The following is a 24,529-nucleotide window of genomic DNA, read 5'->3' as shown; positions in this document are numbered from 1 at the left end:
TGTGCATGTACAATTTATGTGTTTGTGTGTATATATTTGTCTTAGTTTGTCACAGAGCTGCCAATGCAAAGCACCAGAAGTACTCTGGGTTTTTTTTAAAAACTGATAGCTTTAATTTTTTTTTTAACCGCCCCCCCCCCCCCAAGTTGTCTGTTCTCTGTGTCCATTCACTGTGTGTTCTTCTGTGACCACTTCCGTCCTTATCAGTGGCACTGGGAATCTGTGTTTCTTTTTGTTGCGTCATCTTGTTGTGTCAGCTCTCCGTGTGTGGGGCGCCATTCTTGGGCAGGCTGTGCTCTCTTTCACACTGGGGGGCTCTCCTTACGGGGCGCACTCCTTGCGCGTGGGTCTCCCCTACGCGGGGGAACACCACTGCATGGCACAGCGCGGCACTCCTTGTGCGCATCAATCAACACTGTGTGCGGGCGAGCTCCATACGGGTCAAGGAGGCCCTGGGTTGAACCTTGGACCTCTCTTGTGGTAGCCGGACTCCCTGTCCTTTGGGCCAAGTCTGCTTCCCAGTAGTTTGGCTTTTATGATGGGAATTTTATTGGTGGAAAATCTTACTGTTCCAAGGTTGTGAAATGTCTAAATCAAGGCACCACGGGAGATGCTTTCTCACCAAAGTCGGCTACTAGCGATCCTTAACATTCTGCCATGTGGCGAACCAAGATTGCAACCAATCTCTGCCTTCCCATCTGGACTCACCATCTTCCATGGTTCAGCTGTGGATGATCAGGAATATGACAGGGCTCATTCCCTCAGCCTTGAGCTGCTCTGTGGGCACAGCCCTTTGGGGGCCTCTTTCTGTCCCTCTGTACTCTGCTCATTCCAGACTTCAGTACCTCAGCGGTTTCCTGCAGTCCTCTCTCTCACATGGCAGGATAAAAAAAAAGGTGACTTCCTTTCTCTCTGTTTCTTCCTCTGGTAAGAGGATGGAGACACAACCTGAGTCACACCTCACTGACGTCGTCCATTCAAAAGGGCCCCATGCTCACAGGAATGGATTAGTTCAAAAACATAATCTTTTTCATTTTGGGATTCATGAAAGAACTTCAAACTGTCACTGTGTATTTTTAAAGGGGAGCATGGAAATGTACGCTATACTTTAATTTACATAGAATATCTCTGAGATGCATAAGCTTACTAATTGCTGGGAGTGAGGGGTATTACTAAAATGATGGGGTGAATGACTTTTCACAGTCTTCCCTTTTATACTGTTTGCTTTGTCATAATATGCCTGTAATAAGTATTTTGTTTTCTTTTAAAAAGTAACCCATTTTCTTGGAACTAAATGTATTGCCTATATGTTCTTATTTATAACAGCAAAATAAAAGTTTTTTTGAGAATATTTTATGATTTTCTACTGCTTTAAAAATAAAACCTGTTTAAAAACATTAAGGTGCATTTTTAAAGTTTTCATCTATATAGGTATTACTAGACAGTTTTCTAAAATGGTAATACTTTTATATGATCCTCTTGTAAGGGTGTACCTACGCCAGAATTGATTGATGATTTGTCCTATTGCTGCCTATATTGGCATAATCCCCTTCTGAATATTGGAAAAGTTAGTTCTTTGGCCTTCCCACTGAAAAGTCACGCCGTTAAGGAAAAAAATCTTTATTGACCTTATTTGAAGAGGTAGAATCAAACGTGAATTTCTGTTAACTGATAGGATGAGGTCACTTGAAGTACCTGCCACTTCTTTTCCTAACTGCTACAGTAAGATGTTTTTAATATGATTAAACATAACATTGGTAAGATTTTGCCATTTGCTTCTGGTTTAATTTTGTGTTTTAAAAAATTAAGATGTATGTGCATTTCACATGGAGTATTTTTAATTGGACTAGTATATTCCTGCTGGAGAAGATAAAAAATATCTATGCTAGCTCTCTTGGTGGAATGTATTTAATAAGAAAGGAAGATAAGAATTACATATATTGCAAGGAGTGCCAGAAATCCTACACTTTTTTTTAAACCAAACCTTCACTTTTATTGCAAGTAAAGCAGCTGCTGATTGTTACCCTGAGGCTGAAGGTCACTGCTAACTGTTGACAGAATGCATTTCTCACCCGCCTATCTGGGGATCTAGCAGGGTGCTATAGGAAACCCTTGACTTTGCTTTTTTCCTCTTCATAACTGTTTTTTCTGATGTTTTCTTTTTTCAGTCATCTTGTACCAGTCTTTGAAGTAGAGGAGGGATAGGAAAGACTCTATAAGAACCATTTGTGGGTTCAGTTAGTTGTGTCTGTGGTTTGCGTCCTTGTTTTACTTTTATCTTCAAATTTGACTAACTGTTTTATTTTTTCTCAAACTTTAAGCTCTGAAAGTTGAATGGCAGAATTTCCTTAGGTGAATGCTTGGTATAGTGATGTATATTAGAGACATAGGTTTCTTATTTTATATAATAATTTAGAATATAGCTTGTTTTTTTAGGTATATAATTCTGTGAGCTCTGTGCCACTGGAATGTTTTCTTCAATTTTTGGAAAGGTAACTAGATGAAACTTCTAGTAGTCTGAGAACCCTCTACTCAGAAAAATAGATTTATACACCTTTCCTGGAACTGGAGGAACAGTTTGTGTAATGCCTTCCTGAGGTCCATCCATTTGTATAGTCCTTTGGTAAGTGTTGGGAGTACTTTTGTTTTTTTTTGCCTACCTTAGTTCTGAAACCAGAAGTAACTATGAAAGTTAGTCAGGAAGAACTGAAAATCAGTAATCCGTAAAGTTTTTTTGTTTTGTTTTTACGAGGTACCAGGGAGTAAACCCCCAGACCTCATAAATGGGAAGCAAGCGCTCAACCACTGAGCTACATCCGCTCCCCAGTGGAGTTGGTTTTTTTCATTTGTTTGTAGGCGGTACCAAGGATTGAACCCAGGACCTCCTATATGGAAAGCAGGCACTCAACCACTTGAGCTACATCAGCTCCACTACCCATAATGTTTTATTATAACTAAATTCATTATATACTACATACCTCACAGCTTGGTGTACTTGCTTTACATTGCAGCATGTACTAAAACTCTACTGTAAAGCTGGCTAATCATCTCCATTATTACCAAGTTTGTATTAACAATTAGACAATTGCTTCATCCTTCCCTAGTATTCAATGAAGAATTACTAGCTGTAGTTTATAACTGGTTATGCCTGTAGTTGCTGAGATATAATAGGGAAGTGAAAGTAAAATGTGCACTCTTAATTTTATGTTGTATCTTATTCAGATCCTGGCCTGGTTATATTTAAGCACTATTACAGAAGTTTGACAAAATGGTTTAAATAAAATACATTAACTTTGCTTGCTCAATCCATAAGAGAGTGGTGATAGTAGTAATCTCTGAGGGCGAGAGGGAATAGGACTGGATATCTGAGGGACAGAGGGTAGGAAGGACACTATTTTTTCCCATACTTGTCCATTTTTATTTGTGTGGTGTACCATGTGAATTTATTATCCAATAAGAGCCTGGCCAGGGCTCATAAAGCTTTCAGGTAGCCTTTTTTAGTGGGACTTAATTTGTCATAACACACTTGGTCACCCAGAGTACTAATTATTTATGACCCATTCTGGAAGAGATGCCCCTCCAGTAACAAGTGACTTTTGTCTTAGACATTTAGTTGGTTTTTAAAGACCTGCCACCTTTAGATCAGCAGTATTTGTTTAGCAAATATTTTAGTATTCTGAGTACACAAGCAAATTTAATTCCATTATTTTCCTTGTTAAAGTCCTTTGGTAGCTCCCATTGTCTATATAGTAAATTTAGGATTCTTATTGGGGTACATTTAGCACTTGTTTATCTCCATAACTATATCTCCATTCCTCAAGCCTTTCATGGTCTCTATTTCTGATGTTACAATAGCATTTGTAGTTCCCTTAGCAGACCATACTTTCATATTTCTGGGCCTTATCTGTGGGGCCTTTTTAGACAAGACCCTTCTAACGTATCTTTGGGCATTTTTGCACAGTATTGTAACTTTATTTTACTTGTCTCTCTGCTCTTGTTCATGTTCCTTTAGATGAAATACTGTGACAGTTCCAGTTTCTCTTTTATTATGCTCTAACTTCATTTTCAGATTCCTGAAACCTAATGCTTGTGAACATGTTATTATATTAAAGGGAGGTAGTTCAAAGATCTTAAATTAAACTGATAAACATTGATTACTTCATTCTCATTGAGCCATAAATGCTAGCTCTGAGATGTAGGTCTTTTCTTTAGCCTCTTAGCTAAAACCACAAGGTTACTAAACAATTGAATGCCATAGTTGTTGGAAGAGCAGATGGTCCATCATTTAGTCATTACTTGCCTCACTTGAATCAGTATAATGGAGTTATCACTGTTGTTTTAGTTTGCTAAAAGTGGTGGAAGGCATATATCAGAAATGAGTTGGCTTTTACAGTGGGGGATTTATTGGTTTGTAAGCTTATGGTTCCAAGGCTGAGAAAAATGGCCAAATCAAGGTGTCAGGAGATGCTCTCTTCTTGAAGGCTGCGGGCTACCTGTACTTTTCTGTAACATGGAAAGGCACATAGCGGCATCTTGCGGGTCTCTGCCTTCTCCTCCTCATTTTTGCTTTCAGCTTCTGATTTCTCTGGCTCTCTGACTCTGCCCTCTTCATCCATATTCATCCTCTTTATAAAAGACTCCAGAAAGATGATTAAGAGAAAACCTGGGTTACACCCTACTTGAGTAATCTAATCAAAAGGAAGCCCCCACCTACAAGAGGTTTATTCCCACAGGAATGGATTAGCTCTGAGGACATGATCTTTCTCTGGTGTCCATAAAAACCTCAGACTACCAAAAGCATTAATGGTTAATGAGGATTTGTAATGGTAATATATAAATGTCAAAATTTTCTAGTCCACTTAGTAATGTGGTTTTTTCATTGTTTTTCCCCCCAGCTCCAGAACCTAGGTATCAACCCAGCAAACATTGGCTTCAGTACCTTGACAATGGAGTCAGACAAATTCATCTGCATTAGAGAAAAAGTGGGAGAGCAGGCCCAGGTTGTAATCATTGATATGAATGACCCAAGTAATCCAATTCGAAGACCAATTTCAGCAGACAGCGCCATCATGAATCCAGCTAGCAAAGTAATTGCACTGAAAGGTATAAAATATGGGCATTTAAAGACAAAACAAAACTCTTCTGTGTATTTTATGCAAATGTAATAGGGTTTACATTAGTTTTATGTTGATTAAATTTAGAGTAAACTTGGCCTTTTATTCTGTGCCTTTTTTTAAAAGATGTATTTAATTTAGGTTATCAAATTCTAAAAATGGCTTGAATTTACACTGTTAAAAATGTATGTACATATAGGTGGATACTAAAGCTTTTAGTCAACTAAAGCTTTTAGTCAAGGGTGTTTGAGTTTATTCATACTAACTTTTAAATTTTTACACCAGGGGATTGCATAACTTACCAGTCTAAAGTGAATTCAAAGTGCCTCATACTATCTGGGAGCCTGTATTAGCTCTTTTCCTTTGGACTTTAGAGTGAGAATGTAATTGACCCTTTAAGAGGACTGGGTAACAAACTGGCTAACAAACTGGCTCGCTCTTTTAAAAAAGGCATTTAATTGCCATCATTTGGCTTTTTTTCTTTTTTTTCTTGATAGTAGGAGGAAGAGTTAAGGTTTCTAGTGATTTCTTGATAAATTTTTAGGTGAGTTGTTAGAGGTGCTGAAGTTTTTAACTCTTTCATTTATTCAACTTAAACTCTGTGCTTAATAATAATAATGATTGAAGAGTATGTCAGCCGGTTGGGGGAGGGAATGGGAAAGCATATTCAAACAAATAAGTCACCATCATGTAGCTAAGGTAGGAAGTGATCTCGTATCAGGAAAAGATGGTCCTGCTTTCACCTAGACCACATGTTTGAGGCAGTAAGCTTTTTACTTCTATTTAAAACTATATATTGTACTTTAAGGTATTACATTCCCTATAGCCTCCTTAAAGAATTTAAATTCAGCTAGTTAGCAATCCTCACACCTCTATTAAAAGGCCATCTTTCTTATTTCCTCAAAGTTCTTTTCTATTTTTAATGTTATTGTTATCTTATCATGTTTCTTAATGCTTTCTTATGTGTGCAGATGGTGAGTTATCTTAAATTAGATTGTATTAGTTATTGTCATGTGCTATAAAAAGAGTAAATTAGAAGATTTTCAGAGCATTATACAATATAGCATTATAGGTTTGTTTCTATGTCTGTACTATGGGCTTTAGCTGTTATACCCTTGCTTCCCCTCCTCCCCACAAACATACCATCCCACAAACATATACTCCAGCCCGTTTCGTGTAAAAAAGAATAAAAATCTAATAATCCAGGGTTTGGGGAAGGCAGCAAAGGAAAGTAAGTTATTCCTAAGTACTGCTTCTTTCTGAAGCCAGTTTTAAACCCCATGGCTTCTTTTTATAAACAGGACTATAACTCTCACAATTTTTCAAGTCCAGTTGTGGTTTATATATTGTGTGGGATGGGAGTAATCTTCTTTGTTTTATGGAAGAAGTTTAAACACATGTGGTAAGAAGGGTGATGATCCAAAGTATATGTTTTTTGTCGTATCTCCTTCCCCCATCCCCTATCCCCCATCCCCCAATACTATCTTATAAATTTTGTCCTTCAGGAGCCAGATTCTTTGTGGCTCAGTCATGGAGTTTTCCTTAGTCTCTTAAGGACTAATTTTGATAGCTTAGTGAGAGCCATGGTCTTTGACCTGTTGTTAATTTAAATCACATCACTCTTTGGACTGTGATGGTTTCAAATAAAAGTACAAGCCCTTGCATCTGACTCAGTGGACTTAACACTCAAGGCAAATTTCATCCTCCTTTTACTAAATGTTTGCTGCTGTTTTGGGATGAAGCTTGAACTTCATTCTTGCATCCCATATATTAACAGCATTTGAAACTGTCCTCTTTTGTCTCCTGCTTTCTTCTAGCACCTCTTCCTTTCCCTTTGTATTTCAAACCAGTTAAATGTAGCATGCACTTCTCTTGTGTGACAGTGGTAACAGGGTAAAGTTGAAGTGGATCCTCTTTTCAAAGAGTATTTTCCATAAGATTTAGTGGGGTGGGTGATGACTGCCTTTTTTAAAAGTAGATATTTTCCCCAAGTGTGTCAGATTATCTGTGTCCTCTATACCTGCAAGTAAGTTAATGTGTAAAATTAACTTAATCACAAGTATTAAGGTTTATAGTCTTGTTTTCCATTTTTAAGAGATTTGGTCTTTGAACTTATTTTCATTTGGGATTTAGAATTTCATGGCAGTCATGCTACATGTTTAAAATTAGAGGTAATACAGTTTTTGCTTAAGGTATAGTGCATTGTTTGCTCCTTATCAGCTATTACCTCTTCAGTGTTTGCTGCTCTATCATTGTGACTTTTATGGTTGATTGTTATTCTTAAGATAGAACCATTTTGCTTGCATATTACAGAGTTAGTTTAGTTAGGCATTAATTCAGCCTGAACTTTGCTTTTTTAATGACTCTTAATTTTGTTTTTAGCTGGGAAAACTCTTCAGATATTTAACATTGAAATGAAAAGTAAAATGAAGGCCCATACTATGACGGATGATGTCACCTTTTGGAAATGGATCTCTTTAAATACGGTTGCACTTGTTACGGATAATGCAGTTTATCATTGGAGTATGGAAGGAGAGTCGCAGCCAGTGAAAATGTTTGATCGCCATTCTAGCCTTGCAGGGTGCCAGATTATCAATTATCGAACAGATGCGAAGCAAAAATGGTTACTTCTTACTGGCATATCTGCACAGGTAACATTTTTCTAGTTTTTAAGAAAAAGTCTAGAAAACTGATATGTCCAGAATGCTATTTTGAAATTAGGTATTCTTTCTTAAGCCTGTTGAATCTGACTTATTTTGGAAGACTTTGGTTTTTTGTTTGTTTTTTCAAGTAATAAAGGTTGCTGGCTCAATGTATTAACCTTTATACTGAAATAGAGTTTCAGAATAGTCTCACCAAGTGTTTTTTAGCTCTTATTTACAGATTGAATAGAATTGCCGAATCAGTTCCTCTATGAATGAACTGGAATTTATTATTGATGGTATAGTAGTACTACAGAACAAGCACCTCTATGTCTTTTTCTTTAAGACAGTGTAAAAGATTGTTTATAGGCACATGCTAAGCAGTCATATTAAGCTTTAATAAAATTATGTTTGGAACTAAATCTTAAGTTGAGGTATCAGATCACATTGAGAGACTAAATAAAAAAATTACAAATGCCACTAAAAATGATAAGACATTCTAAAATAGTTGATGAACCTAGCAGTAACTGGTTCATTGTGTCCCTAACTTTATTCTCTTTGACCCTTTGTAGCAAAATCGTGTGGTGGGAGCTATGCAGCTATATTCCGTAGATAGGAAAGTATCCCAGCCCATTGAAGGACATGCGGCTAGCTTTGCGCAGTTTAAGATGGAGGGAAATGCAGAAGAATCAACATTATTTTGTTTTGCAGTACGGGGTCAAGCTGGAGGGAAGGTAAGTGTTGGCTTTGGAAATTATTTCAGGGAGAACTTGTCTGTCTTTAGGCTACTATTTTGTCATTTAATTTCTAAATAATCTCCCTTGTTAATTTGTTTTTAATATTCAGATTTGTGGTGACTTTAAATTCTGCTTCTAGTCATTGATTTGACTCTTAGCTAACAGGACATTTTCTCTCAATGTTTGTCTAAAATGAATAATATTCTTTAGCAAATTCATTTGGTATCAGCTGTTAACATTATTTTGATTGCCTTGACCAAAGGCCTTAACTTGCTGTTTTACTTTACATGCGTAAGAATCATCTCGGGTTGCTAAAATGTGTATACTGGTGCCCTATATCTAGAGAGTCTGATTTTAGTAATTGGAGCTCATAATATGTAATTAAAAAGACATTGATGACTTGAGGTAGAAAGTATGTGGACCACAGTTTGAGTAACATTGCCTTAACTCAGAGGTTCTCAACTCTGGCTATACATTCGAATCACCTGGTTTGGGGTTTGACTCGTGTTCCCCACAAAAGTCATGTTCAGTCCCAACCTGTGGCCTTGTGGGTGTGAACCCATTTATAAGTAAGACTTTAAGATGTTATTAGTTAAGGTGTGCCCAAAATAAATGAATGTGGGCCTTAATCCAATATGGCTGAAGTCCTTATAAGCAAAGGAAAATACATACAGAAAGAGAACCTGGAAATCAGTGGAACCTGGAGGAATCGCTTGCCATGTAATAGAAAATCCGAAAAACCCCAGAGAGCTTACCAGCCAGAAGAAGATACCTACAGACTTAGGAAAAAATATTTGAAACCTTGAGCCAATAAGTTCCTGTTGTTTAAGCCAACCCATTGTATGGTATTTGTTTTAACAGCCAGGAAACTAATATACTTAGGGTACTCAAATACTGCTGCAGAAAACACTATTGTAGATCAGTTAAATCAAATGGATATTTTAAAATGAGAAATAATGGGCAGGTAAATAGTGTAGCCAGTGTTGAGAACCATTGAACAGGTGAGTTATTTTTGTAGTGAACAAACTGAAATACTTGTATGTTTTGAGGTCATGATTGTAGGTATTTGAAATAAGGTCTGGGAGATTAAAGCATAAAAAATTTAGTGAAAGGTTATTGGGTAGCTCTCAATGGTTAGGCTGCAGAACCACACTTGTAAAGTGAGGAGGCAGAGGGAGAATGGGCAGCAGGCAGGGCCCAGAAAAAACAATGCTACAAAACTGAAGGCTCTGCTGCTGCTATAGCACTGAATGCCACAGCAAGTATTGCTGCTCCTGGAAACTCATTGTGATTTCCTTTTCCAGTGCAAAAGTAGAATCTCTGAAGTCTTAATAACTTTGTTTCCTTAGCTCCCAGTTCAAAAGTCCAATCCAGGGGTAATGTGCCTCCACCTTAGCACTGAAAGGTTTGAGAAACAAGTATTTGGTGTTTTTATTTCTAAAATGGAAGAACTTGTAAAGAGCACCCTCCTTTCCACCTCCAAGTAAGGAAGAGGGTTTAGATCCTAAGCAAGCCAAAAAAAGAGTTGAATGTCAATTTTGTTATTAAAATATTTGTCTTTTTCCTTGGTAGACAGTTAAAGAAAAAATTAGGCGAGAGACAACTTAGGATATGGTCATCTGTAGCCTCTTGGCAGGGAGGGAAACATACAGAGGTATAATTCTGCCTAAAATTTTAGTCTAAGAATCCCTAAACCAAGGAGTAATCCTACCGACTTCTCACAGAAAGCACTTAGGTTTAGATGTGAATTATTGGAATTTAAACATAAGGTTTTGGAAGAGTTATCCTTAAGAGAGAGATTTTTCTGAAATCTACTGAGAACCAGTATTTTTATATTATATGAAAGCATATCTAGAAGTTTTGAGCCTATTTAATATATTGTGCTACAACTTTTGTCATCTGTCCTGCTTTTGAAGAAAGACATAACTTTTTTTCAATATGGCTAGTCATCCTAATTAAGTATGAGACCCTATAACATTCATATATCTTTGAAATTGAATTATTTTCTGAGTCTGTGAAATGTGTAATACTCTTACTGACAGTGTACTTTCTTTTGCCTGTTGGATGTGCAACACTAGTTATTTAACCTAAACCATCCAATTTATGGGGTGTGTATGTTTAGAGAGAACTAAAGCTTAGGTGTATACCTTCCATCTGTGTTAGAGTAGAAGTACAGGAAGAAAAGAACTAAGTTAGGCCTTTATTTGAAAATACTAAATTACAATTGAAAGTCATAAGAAAGTACCTTTGTGGGTAATATATTATCATTCTATGCCCTTTAAGATAAATGATTTGAGATGTGACTGTCTCAGATATTTAACTTTTAACTTTTTTATTTTGAAATAATATAGATTCTTAGGAAATCTCAAAGAGAGTACAGAGAGATCCCCTAGACCCTTTACCCAGTTTTCACCAATGGTTACATCTAACATAACTATAGTACTACAGTAAAATCAGCAAATTGACATTGGTGTACTTTGTGTGTATAGTTATATATAATTTTATAATATGCAGGTTCATGTAACCACCAGTGCAATCAAGATACAGAACTACATCATCACCAAGATATCCCTCATGCTACCTCTTTATAATCATACATCTTTATAATTGTGTCACTTCGAGAATGTTAAATAAATGGAATCATGTGACTTTTTGGGGTTAGCTTTTTTTTCACTCAACATAATATCCTGAAATTCATCTCATTGTTGCATATGTCAGGAGTTGTTTCTTTTTTTTTTTTTTTTGCTGAGTTCTATTACATAGTATGGATATACTACAATTTAACCATTTGCCTAATGTCGGATATTTTGATTGTTTCAAATTTGATTCTATGATACTGACTCTTGATTTGCTAAAAGACCTAGGTTTATATAAATTTTATTTTCTTTTGAACAGCTACATATTATTGAAGTGGGTACACCACCTACAGGAAACCAGCCCTTTCCAAAGAAGGCAGTGGATGTTTTCTTTCCTCCAGAAGCACAAAATGACTTCCCTGTTGCAATGCAGGTATTGTAGGCAAAAATAAATGGATTTTTATCATCTTTCCTCTTCAACAAAAAACCCCACAAAACTACTTAGTCAGTATAGTTTAAGAAGTGCTTAAAAGAATATCCTTATTTTTCCCTCTAAGATTAACTTTACTAGTGAAACTTTGTGAAATAATGTTCCAACTTTCATGTAAAATATAAACTGGGTAATCCTAAATTGTTAAAATTGTTTTTTATTTTACAGATTTTATTCATATTCTTGTGTTTTATGTAAGAACTTGAATATCTAATATTGAAATATGATATAAAAAAGAGGGAAGCCATAAATATTAGCTTTATACTTTTCATATAAGCTTCTTGTCAAAGACATAGAATTTTACCACCTGTAAAATGGAATTGGATTAAATTTTCTTTGGTAGAATTACTGTTTTACTGAAGTATTGATTTTCTTTTTACAGATCAGTGAAAAGCATGATGTAGTATTCTTGATTACTAAGTATGGTTATATCCACCTCTATGATCTTGAGACTGGTACCTGCATCTACATGAATAGAATCAGTGGAGAAACAATCTTTGTTACTGCACCTCATGAAGCCACTGCTGGAATAATTGGAGTAAACAGAAAGGGACAAGTAAGGAAATTTCGAAACTTAAATTAATCAGTAAGATAAAATAACACTTGTTACTGTTAGCTCTTTTCAAAAAGTTAATTGTAACTTTGAATATCTGAAAATAGAAAACTGTATGAGTACAACCTCTATTTAATCATATTTCAGAGAGAGAAACTGTTTGGCATATAGCCATTTAGTTGTGCGTATGTGTCTTTATTGTCAAAAGAAGTAAGTCTCCATGCAAAGAGACTATACTAGGGCCGCTTTTACAAGTTGTATACTTTATACTTTCTACAGGTGTTTTCTTCCATTACCATCTCTAAGCCAGGAAGATTACAAAATAAAGAGAAAATAATTTTTCCAACATCCTTTTTCCAAACTCCTTAATTAAGTATTACTAAATATTTAATGTTGGAAGGTAATGTTACAGTAGCTAGTGTAGGGTGTCTGGAAAATTATCCAGTTGGATACAAAAAATATTAGCTGTTCTAAATTTGTCACGTTTGACAAACGTTTTCAGATTTCCTAACAAATGGTTCATTTTCTGTATTTCCTTAATATTTTTTAAATTTTTTGAAAATTAGAGCAGTTATCATTTTAGAGAAAAATCATGCAGAAAGTACAGCATTTTCTTAGTATTGTAATGTAATTGAAATACTCTATGAGGAGGCATCTTAGTTTCTGAAAAGAATTTTTACATTTCAAAAACTAATGTTGTTGTTACTGATTTTTCTTCGAATTAGTGTTTTTCCCTGAACAGTGAGCAAAGGAAGTAGGTTTTTTTTTCCCCTCTTTTATTGTTATTTTTGCAAAATCTGGTTTGTATGAGAAGAGGCAGTTCCACTTGAGAAAGCTGCCTTCCCTACCTGTCTGCACCCCACTTTAACTCCAGACCTGGTTAGGTATTTCTGCTTTATGTCCCTATAACTTACATAGTAATTATCACACTTACATAGCAGTTGCTTGCTTAGCAGTCTATTTCACTGTTCTTCATTAGGAGGGGTCTCGTCTTTGTTTAATTGTATTTCTGTATCTAGTTGTTTAGTTGTATTTTTGTGTTTGGCACAAAAGCTATTTCTACAAATTGGGTAGCTTTTACTTATTCAGTTGTTTTTGTCTGTCTTGGAGAAATCAAGAGTGAATTGGGGGAAGTAGACATAGCTCAACTGATAGAGCATCTGCCTACCATATGGTTCGATCCCCAGGGCCTCCTGACCCGTGTGGTAAGCTGGCCCATGCGCAGTGCTGCCGTGCACGAGTGCTGTGCCACACGGGCACCCCTGCGTAGGGGTGCCCCACGCGCAAGGTGTGCACCCTGCAAGGAGAGCTGCCCCGCGTGAAGAAAGTGCAGCCCGCCCAGGAGTGGCACAGCACACACAGAGAGCTGATGCAGCAAGATGATGCAACAAAAAAGAGACGCAGTTTGCCGGTGCCACCTGACAATGCATGCGGAAGCAGAAAAACACACAGTGAATGGACACAGAGAGCAGACAACGGGGGAAGGGGAGAGAAATAAATAAAATAAATCTTTAAAAAAAAAAAGAATGAATTGGGGGAAGTGGATGTGATTCAACAGATATGAGCATCTGCCTACCGTATAGGCTGTCTAAGGGTTCATTACCCAGGGCCTGACTCGTGTGCTGAGCTGGCCCATGCGGGGATGCCCCCGCGCAAGGAGAGCCACCCTTTGCAAAATGGCAGCCCACCAGGAGTGGTGCCACACACACAGAACCAACGCAACAAAAAGAGACACAGATCCCCCTTTCACCCCAATTTTATGTGCCTGTTTTGAGAAAGGAGTTGGGAGTTTATAGTAATCTTAGGCTTCAGGGTTTTCCCGAATCTATTATTCTCTGAAACTATTACAAATTGTCCTTTATTGATTCTGTATTTGTCTGTTACTTCTCTCAGGACATTAAGACTATTCAGTAAGTATTTATTAACCATCTATGATATACCTAGTTAATGTCAGTTACCTGAAGAATCAGTGATTGCTGCCCTCATTGAGTGTATAATCAGGTTTCTAGGAATGTAAATATAACTTAAGTAAACTACTAGAAAATGCTGGTAGGAAAATCCTACAATCTAGAGCACAGTTTGAATTCTTCCAAGTGAGACATTGTTTTCAGTTAGATTTCCTAGCTTCTTCAGAGTCGTTTTCTGTAGGCTGTGAAGATTGTGTTCTCGGAATCTATAAGCCATGTGGAATTGTGTTTTCGATTAAATGCTTTTCTTAATTTTAAGAATAGCATGGATGGTAGCAAAGCGATTAGGTCTTGAGCAGTATGAAGTAAGTAAAGAGTTTCATATTACAGAATGGTGATGCTTAGGAACCCCAAAATGACTTTGCACCACATGACTCATATTTAAATCCCCTTAATCGCCTTTTTTTTTTTTTTTTTTTTTTAAATTTATGGCTAAGGAAAGCAGCTGTCACAATTTGATTATTTCATTATCTTTTGTCTCTAAGTAGTAAACTGACTTGAAGTTTTGGGTTTGGTATTATCAAATAAGCATATTGCAGCTAATCTTTAAATTGCAGGTTCTGTCAGTATGTGTGGAAGAAGAAAACATAATTCCTTATATCACCAATGTCCTACAAAATCCTGATCTGGCTCTGAGAATGGCTGTACGTAACAACTTAGCTGGTGCTGAGGAACTCTTTGCCCGGAAATTTAATGCTCTTTTTGCCCAGGGAAATTACTCAGAAGCAGCAAAGGTGGCTGCTAATGCACCAAAGGTAAACAGTTAGAAGCATTAAAAGTTTTCTTGATTGCTTAATGTTAATATTCTCCATTTCTAATACTGCTAGAAGAGTCCTAGCTTTCCCCAGAGAAACTAATCTTTAGGTTACATATTCCTTTAGTAGAATATAGCAGTGCTTTTCTCTGCCTCTAGATTTAGTTAATTATTTTTTCTGTGCCTCTAAATTAGTTAGCCTTTTAAAATTCAGAATGTTAGAAGGAAAATGTACATCTAGAAAGCCATGATTTACATAGAGGTAATGATGTTGAGTTTCTTAGGTCTCATACTGTTTTACCTTTGTAAATGATAGCTAATGATTTTATTTTAAAAAATTGGAGATTAAACAGATCTGTCTAATTTATGGTAGGTAGAGTTGTCTGAAATTGAACTGAATTTATTTCCTTTACCTCTGTATCATATTGGATTGAGTTAAGACCTTACATTCTTAACCAGTATTATGAAATTTACACTTGATGTAGGCTTGAGTTAGTAAGTAGATAGAACTACTTTATGATTTTACTTACTCATTTACAGTTTGACATTGCAGTTAGCTCGGTATATTTCTGATTCTGGGTAATCTCATAACATTGAACCAGGTGCTGACTGAGTCTCTACTACATGTATGGAAAATTAGAAATTTGCTGTTAGTAGATGGAATCATACCTTTAAGATTGATGTAAGAGACCCACAAGATTATTAGTTTGATGTTTGGATCACCTTTAAGGAGTCCTTAAAATTTGTCTTAAAGGGAATCCTTCGGACTCCAGACACCATCCGTCGGTTTCAGAGTGTTCCAGCCCAGCCAGGTCAGACTTCTCCTCTACTTCAATACTTTGGAATCCTTTTGGACCAGGGCCAACTGAACAAATATGAATCCTTAGAACTGTGCAGGCCTGTACTGCAGCAAGGGCGGAAACAACTTTTGGAGAAATGGTTAAAAGAAGATAAGGTAGGTTAACTCACGTCAACCAAATTTTGCTTTGATTGACTTAAATATCATGTTAGCAAGTTAAGCTTCTAGGCTATACCAAAATGTTGCCATCCATTATTAGCTACTTGTAGGAACAGAACAAGAATAGACATTGCATGAGTGAGATGCATAAATTTAATTGCCTTTTAGAAATACATTTCTTTTTATGGCATGTTGAAGTCATGTAATTTTGTTGTTATTTAGTTTTTTTAATGGAATCTCAGATTCCTGCTTGATGGTTTAAAACTACTAACTCTGGAAACAAATTGCTATTCTTTTGCTTTGGGAAATGCTTAGTGTGAGAAGCTTTACTTCATTGTGCATTCATTTTTGTCCATATATGTGACACTCACTTGGACATAGGAATATATTCATATCTCCCACACTTGATATGCACAGTAGTTTCAACCATACAAGTATCATATCTTTTCTTTTAGAACTTCCAGAGTATCATCAAAATCGTGGTATTTGCTGCTGGTAAGCATGTTTGTGTGTGCTAAGGAAACAATGTTATATGAAGTGTTGGATTATAAACTTGTTAACAAGATGAGAGCAAAGCTCTCTCATTTGCAATCATGTACTGTTTCCCAAAGTGATTTCACAGAATGTTAATTGGTGTTACATGAGAAATTATGTGAGTTTCTTAAAATTTATTTTAAAATGATCCTTTTTTATGATGTTATCCAGGTTTCTTTACTGTAGGATTTCTCTGTGCCTGTAATATTCACTTGGTGTACTTATTAATTTTCTTTTTGCACAGAACATATAATGGTTCTATATTTTGTAGAGTACATTTTGGGAAATGCTGCTTATTTGTAAGGCAGCAAACAAGTTTAAGCAACCCATTAATGTAATTAGCCCTTTCATATCAACCATAAAAAGTCTTTCTCTGCAAAGTGGTAATATTGTCTAATGCCTCTGTCAAGAACTGAGGTGGCACTATTTAAAGCCTGCTGAGTAGTGCAAAATTCTTAATGTCAAATTATACCTTTCACTGTTTTAGTGTATATTGATAGTTGTTTTTCGTATTAGTAATTCTAAATTCTTGTTTCTTAGCCTTGCTTCTGGCCATCTGATAGGATACTGGAGGATAGTACTTGAGATTTGGGGTGCTTGGATAGAGGTCTTTGCTGAAGAAAAGTTATTAGCCACACTAATGAGTATTTGAGATCTGTCCTAATTGTTTAAAATAAAGAGGATGGGAACAACCAAGGTAACCGAGTTGACCTATGTAACAGAGGTGTAAACTTTTTGGGTACCATTACCTTTTTTTTGAATGGTCATGTGTGATCCATTTGATCAAATGGACACTGGTCAACTCTTCATTAGTTAGCCTATTCATTTAGAGGTATAGATTATGATAGTACTTCTTACTTCTGAGTGCTGATTATCAGTTATAAGGGATATTCACCAGAAGTACCCATTAGAAGTATAAAATCATGGAGTGAGTATAGCCCTGTGGTTGAACATATGCTTCCTATGTATTATGACGTCCCAGTACCTCCTTAAAAGGTGGGGGGGAGGGGGGGTATAAAATCAATTCTAGTATGTAAGGCAAAGCTTTTTTTTTTCAACTAGGGAGCTGATTGGATGACATAGATTGATTAATAGCAGTGTTTTTTCTTGTGTATCATCTAAAAATTCAGAAATTTTTAATCTCATTTTTGACCTTGTGAAATTAGTGTGTCCTGCCTTATAGCCTTAAATCCAAAAAAGTCAAGAAGATAATGGAGCTTAGAGCATTCTGGATACAGCTTACACCCTAATTTTAATAATAGTCCTTATTTACGTCTCTTTTGGCTGTTATAGTATCACATATTCATTTGATAACATTACATTAAAAGTTGCATTATTTTTGAAAATTGGGTATGTGATACCTGAATTTTCTAAATAGAAGTACAAGATTCAGCTTTTAAGTACTTGTATTTTTAACAAAGGTGAGGATATCTATAAGCATGATGTCTTGGTGGGCTTTTGATCCTTGGTTAAGTAGGATATGTGGTGATCTACCAAGACATTGCTGTGAATACAAGATCAGAGCCTAGCATCCACAATTTATTTATAATAAATTCTGGAGAAATTGAATAAATTATTAGCATATTAATTATTATTAAATGGAAGTAGTATCAACTCATTTATAAAACAGCTCCTGGGTCACTAAACAGTCTCTTTTTCCTTTGGACAGCTGGAGTGTTCCGAAGAACTAGGTGATCTTGTGAAATCTGTGGACCCTACATTGGCACTTAGTGTGTATCTGAGGGCTAATGTTCCAAATAAAGTCATTCAGTGCTTTGCAGAAACGGGTCAAGTCCAGAAGATTGTTTTATATGCTAAAAAAGTGAGTTAAATGAAAAATTCTCAACATAAATTTGGTAAGATATCACGAGAGAAATGGGCCTGTAGTAATTCAGTGGCTTTTTTTTTAGTGAACTTTCTTAAATTTTTTGAACTACTTGGAAAAGTATAAAAAACCCTATCTTATCTCTCATACATAGAATTACTCTTGCATGGCTTATCAGAATTTAAGGTAATGGGTATGTTAAACCTCTTAGAATAAACTTTTTGACATGGTTATTCATTGAAAATGAATAAGCCAATTTAAAAAAATTATAGCATATCAAATAGGTCATTACCAGATATCTAGTTAGTTGCCTGATAGAAACCAAGGTAAAATTGAGCAGCTCAAATTGAAACTGAGTTTATACTTTACCAGTAGTTCTAAATTAGCAAGATTTTATGGTAGAAAAGGGCCTTAAATGCTATAAATTAAGTTTTGTGGCAGACTTCAAGGCTTTGTCCTCTTGTAGGTTGGATATACTCCAGACTGGATCTTTCTGCTGAGAAATGTAATGCGTATCAGTCCAGATCAGGGTCAGCAGTTTGCTCAAATGTTGGTTCAAGATGAAGAGCCTCTTGCTGATATTACACAGGTAATGGAATTACAATGTATTTCTGTAGACGTTGATTTAAATGGAGAAGAGAGGGATCTCTGACTTAAAGCAATTTTGGAAAAGAACAGGCTAAACTTAGAGTTTGTAGGAATTACAACTATATCTGCATGGATAAATCTCAAATATCTTACCCAGAAAAGCAAATTGTGGAAAAATTGCATGATGCCATCTGTATACAGTTTGAAAACATTCAAAACAAACACCAGCTTTGTCTAGAGAAATGCGTATATTAAAAATACATGGGAGAGATGAAACATGGAGGATAGTGGCTTCAACTGGATATAGGAAGAGTTGCTCCTAGTAATGAGATGACCAGAGTTAGCATATGCTTTTGTATGTTTTAAATAGTTCATAAAATATTAAATCTTACCATTGTGCTGGTTGTATTCTGCTATTACATGGAGTCTTGAAATGCATTGTTTTAACCAGAAATAAAAGTGAGTTCTCCAGAAGACAAGAATTTATTCATTTATTCATTAAATCTGGGATTTGATCTATTAATTTTTTATATGTAAAGAGAAAGCTAATGTTTTTAGTTTCATTTTCATGCTGTCAGAAGTATCAGGAAACATTTTTTTTAAATCTTTTTAAAGTTTCTTTTAAATCACTTTTTGTAGATTGTGGATGTCTTTATGGAATACAATCTAATTCAGCAATGTACTGCATTCTTACTTGATGCTCTGAAGAATAATCGCCCATCTGAAGGCCCTCTGCAAACACGCTTGCTTGAGATGAACCTTATGCATGCACCTCAAGTATGTTTTTCATCGTTTTTAGGCATATTTCCAACAGCATTTTAGTAGTTATTCAGAGCTTCTGAGGTTCTTAAGTTATTTGAAATTACTGAGATGTCTTTTCCTCATTCAAGAAAATTTAGCTAAATTTATTTGTACTTTATCTCTTTTTATCGATTCACTATTAAATCTTAATATGTAATCTGGATGTTGAATTACTGATAAAAATCAGGTGGAAAAATAAACTCATCCTGTTTATGGTTTTATAGGTTGCAGATGCTATTCTAGGAAATCAGATGTTCACACATTATGACCGGGCACATATTGCTCAGCTCTGTGAAAAGGCTGGCCTACTGCAGCGTGCATTAGAACATTTCACCGATTTATATGATATAAAGCGTGCGGTTGTTCATACTCATCTTCTTAACCCTGAGGTATTTCAGTCTCTTCCCTAATAGATGGTGTTAGTTGTGCTTAATTAAAATACTGAAAATGTATTTATGGTGCTTGATTTTAGTAATTTCATACCACCATGAGATTCAACTTCATTTTATTTATTTATTTTGTCCTCTAGTGGTTAGTGAATTATTTTGGGTCCTTATCAGTAGAAGACTCCCTAGAATGCCTCAGGGCCATGCTCTCTGCCAATATTCGCCAGAATCTGCAGATATGTGTTCAAGTGGCTTCTAAGTATCACGAACAACTGTCAACTCAGTCTCTGATTGAACTTTTTGAATCTTTCAAGAGTTTTGAAGGTAATTAAGAAGTTCTCAGTTGTTTTTAATTACTTACGATAGCCAAGAGGGGCAGGCTTATGATTGCAGGCTATTGGAAATCTATCTTTCTAAAAGCTTAATTTTATGGGACATTTTAAGATGTGTTATTCAGTAAATGTTATCAAGCACCTTTTATGCTACATCTTAGGGATACACAGTAAATAAGTCGGTTCTGCTTGGATATTTTATAGGTGAAATAAAGGTAGAATTTTAAGATATAGATATGTAGTAACATTGTCATGATTGTATGAACATGACAATAAAATGACTAGGTATAATAAGATTTCGTGCTTGTATAGTCTGGCTCTTCTAATAGCCATAGTTTCTAGCCAAAGACATTTTGTAACTTAATATACAGTAGGATTTCTCAACCTTGGTAATATAGACGTTTTGGACTAAATAATTGTTTTTTTGTAGGGAGGCTATCCTGTGCCTTGTAAGATATTTAGCAGCATTCCTTGCTTCTACCCACTAGATTCTAGTCGCATCAGCGCCCCCACTACTGACAACCAAAAATGTGTCCAGACATTGCCATATATCTGCTGGGGAGAAAATCACCCCCAGTTGAGGACCACTGCTATACAAAGTACAAATGTAATCTTTGGTGGATGGGTCTCCCATTTGTTAGCTAAATTTCTGGTCCCTGATGACCTTTTTAACCTTTTACTTGTGATAGTGCTCTAGACAGCAAAAGTAAGAAATTCTACTGGTTTTCTTTCACAGTTTCTATATGTAAACTGTACAGTAAATTTGAACTTTAAATACAGTAGCCACTAGCCATATGTGGCTATGTAAGTTTAAAGTAATTAAAAATATATAATTAAAAATGCTTGGGTCACATTAGCCACATTTGAAATGCTCAGTAGAGACATTGGCTACCACATTCAACTGCAGATTTAGAACATTATCATCTTCATAGAAAGTGATATTGCAGGACACTGTATTAAATTCTTTCCAAACTACTTTTGTTTATTTCCTGTTAACTGCATATGGAAAAACACTTGGTATAAGGGTCTTCAAATTTTAAATTTCTTATATGGGGTATGGTGTCATAATAAGCTTTGGTATTGAGCTGCCCCTAACTACTTGTAAACTACTGCAAAACATTTACTTGAACTTTCTTTTCTGTAGGGATTAAAGTGCAAGTCAGTTTTATTGAACTGGTTACTACTAGATTAATTAGTGTTTTTATTGATCTGTTTCAGCAACCAATTTGTATTTGAGACTATTTAGTATTCAGGTTTGATTTTAGAGCATACCGATGTTAATTTTTATAAAAGTATTTCTGTTCTGTCATTCTCAGAAATGCTCCTAGGCTTAATTTCAATTATTTATTTCTTTAAGGTCTCTTTTATTTTCTGGGATCCATTGTTAACTTTAGTCAGGACCCGGATGTGCACTTTAAATATATTCAGGCAGCTTGCAAGACTGGACAGATCAAAGAAGTAGAGAGAATCTGCAGAGAAAGCAACTGCTATGATCCTGAGCGAGTCAAGAATTTTCTCAAGGTAAGTGATTTTGAGTAATACATTTTCTAGTTGGGTTGAAGATAGTTCTACAGGGGTTTGGTCATAATTTTTAAATGTTCTTTTTTCTTCAAAAGTGAGATTTTTAGCATTCAAAATTTGCATGCTGGTTTATTTCTTTCAACCAAAGACTCTGTTTTCCTTTGAAATAGGAAGGAAAACTGGTAAGAAATTCTTGAAAACTCATCTGTTTAAAAGAAGAATAGACTATCTCAAAGGAATTTCCCTTTTTTTTTTTCCATTTTAACTTCAGGAAGAAAAATTTTAGAGTGGTCTTAGACCCTTATTGTCATTTTCCTACTATAGGAAAAGGATTCTCTTGTCTAAAGGATATAAATATATCTCTCTGTTCTGAAATTGTGCTAACTCTAGAAACTAAAATATTAATTTAGCATATTTCACAAATTAAAAATGAAATCAAACCAAGACTCAGCTTTGTGACACATGAAGTCAGTTCTAGAGACATAAGGATTGCCTGTTGGAGTGAATAGCAATAACAGTTATTATAATTATAAGAGGGAGTGTATGTAGGTTAAGTAGTGAGCACCTGCTTCCCATATATGAGGTCCTGGGTTCCACCCCCAGTATCTCCTAAAAACAAATATGGAAAAAACAACTTGCTTGGGGAGTGGATGTGGTTTGGCAGTTGAGCGCCTGCTTCCCATGTATGAAGTCCTGGATTCCCCGGTACCTCCTTAAAAAAAGTATGTAAGAGCAGTTAATTTTGTTTGATGTATAACCCAGCTTTACCTTTATTCATATCTATTAGTTAATTTTGTGAGGGAAATAAGCCTTAAAGTTGGCAGTTGTCTGTAAAAGACCAGGAAAACTGTGGTAACTCAGATCATAAAAATATTTTAAATAAGCTGCGTAGGGGAAAATGATTTAAGGGCTTGTATATAAAATTCATAAATGCTTTTTGTCTTCTGTAAGAATTTTAGATTTAAACTAAAACCAGAATGACTTTTCTACCGCCAGACTGTCAATCATTTTTAGAGAATCTGTAGTTGCATTGACAGATTCTTTTGAAGAATTTACTATCTGTACTGTAGATTAAATTGCTAAATCCTTATTAGGTTTCATTGTCATGAGGCAGTGAAAATGCTGAAGTTTACCTGCATTTTAGATTAAAAGATAAACTTTCCAAATGCATACAGTTTTATAATGTCTTGCCATTACGAATCTTCTATGTAACTTGGCTTGTAAGATGTGTTTGAGCCCAAGATTTTCTGTTGTCAGAAGAACTTTTGAATGAGAAGGATTTGATGCCCAGTACTTAACTAGTGCCTAGTACTGATTCAGTTCCTCTTTTAAGTATTGTTACTGTTTCCTTTTTGAAAAAACACTACTGGTTGCTTGCATTGATTCTTTTTGTTTTCATTAAGCTCTCAGCTCTTATGGTCCAGTAGTGATTTTTCTACCCTTGAACCTCCCTTAGATGCTCTCTTTAAATGTTTTCACTCTTGGGTAATAATTGAATTGATTCTATAGATGGCAAAGCAGGAGTAAATTAACTGTCTTCTTTTAATTATGAAGTTCTTGAGCTCAAAACAAAAATACCCCACCTCTGGATATTAGGATGCTTGACCCGTGGAATTTCATCAGGCAAGGATTCACACTACATACTTGTGATTTACTTGTGAGCCTGATATAGTAAAAGGAGTACATATGCATTGCTGGGTTTTAAATCAGTCAGACCTGGCTTAAATTCTGTTTCTTTCAAATAGAATTTTAGCATCTGACAAGCTCCATTGCCTCAGGCAAGTTAATTAATGTGTCTGAGCCTCAGTTTTCTCAGGTGTAGTTACATTGTGGTTTATTGTGCACTATCAATGTTAATAAGCTTTGTTCATGGGCCTTGGAAATAAAAGCCAGCTTACATGTAATTTCTGTCCTGCCCTCCCCCCCCCAGTCAGGTAGTTTTTATGTTTACAATTTATAAAAGGAACTTTAATTCCAGCAGGTGAACCTAGTGTCTTATGTTTAAATGGGAGTGCAATACTAAAATGCTGCTGTTACATTCAGTCTCTTGCCCCAGTGTATTGGACCATTTAACCACTTTTCCTTATTAACCTATAGTACATAGCTACAGTGCCTCTGAACGAATTAACTTTTTTTTGGAGGTACTAACTGCATGATAATTGACATACATTTATACTCTGTGGCCATAAGAAAAATACTTCTCTGAATCTAATCTTGAAATTCTGAGTGCCAGTTATGGCCTAGGCACCAGAAATATACAGAGGTTGGTAGAACATAACTCTTAAAGTAACCTTTGAGGGGATAAAATTGTGTCATTAGCATCTTTTGACTCATGCTCTAACTTTGTGGAACTATAGTTGTTCATGTAAAGCACTAAACTGTTCCTCAGTCCTATGATCTGCTCCTTGCTACCTCTAACCTTATTTTCTACCATTCTTTCCCTCGTTTTGCTTCACTGGCCTACTTGTTATTCCTTGGACTTTCAAAGTACTCTCCTGTTCTAGGGCCTTTGCCATGTGCCTTTACTCTCAGACTTTTATGACCCTTATCTTCATGTTTCTAATCAAATGCCATGTGAGGACATCCCAGATTATCCTATTTAAAATAGAATCCATCCATTCTCCATTTCTACCTCCCCGTTATACTACTTAAATTATTTTTTTGTGTGTGTAGCAATTAGCTCTAAGACTTTGCCTGTCTCTTCCCCCTAGAATGTAAGCTGTTTGAGGAAAATGATCCTGCTTACTTTGT

The 24,529-nt window shown here is 35.7% G+C and overlaps 1 protein-coding gene across 2 annotated transcripts in view; it reads left to right on the top strand.

Annotated features, from left to right (window-relative positions):
- CLTC (clathrin heavy chain) overlaps positions 1-24,529 on the top strand; it is a 69,205-nt gene that overhangs the window by 25,783 nt on the left and 18,893 nt on the right. For both annotated transcript variants that reach the window (XM_004457609.5, XM_058283880.1), the window contains exons 2-14: positions 4,896-5,103; positions 7,497-7,765; positions 8,329-8,490; positions 11,389-11,502; positions 11,942-12,115; positions 14,637-14,834; positions 15,588-15,788; positions 17,995-18,147; positions 18,617-18,739; positions 19,378-19,515; positions 19,764-19,928; positions 20,069-20,249; positions 21,615-21,778. In XM_004457609.5, coding sequence (XP_004457666.1) covers positions 4,896-5,103; positions 7,497-7,765; positions 8,329-8,490; positions 11,389-11,502; positions 11,942-12,115; positions 14,637-14,834; positions 15,588-15,788; positions 17,995-18,147; positions 18,617-18,739; positions 19,378-19,515; positions 19,764-19,928; positions 20,069-20,249; positions 21,615-21,778 — 2,250 coding nt within the window. The remainder of the gene's footprint in view (positions 1-4,895; positions 5,104-7,496; positions 7,766-8,328; positions 8,491-11,388; positions 11,503-11,941; positions 12,116-14,636; positions 14,835-15,587; positions 15,789-17,994; positions 18,148-18,616; positions 18,740-19,377; positions 19,516-19,763; positions 19,929-20,068; positions 20,250-21,614; positions 21,779-24,529) is intronic.

The sequence above is a fragment of the Dasypus novemcinctus genome, chromosome 21 (assembly GCF_030445035.2).
Source record: "Dasypus novemcinctus isolate mDasNov1 chromosome 21, mDasNov1.1.hap2, whole genome shotgun sequence".
NCBI lineage: Eukaryota > Metazoa > Chordata > Mammalia > Cingulata > Dasypodidae > Dasypus > Dasypus novemcinctus.
Note: the sequence above shows the minus strand (reverse complement) of the source record. Positions and strands in the feature narration are given on the sequence as shown.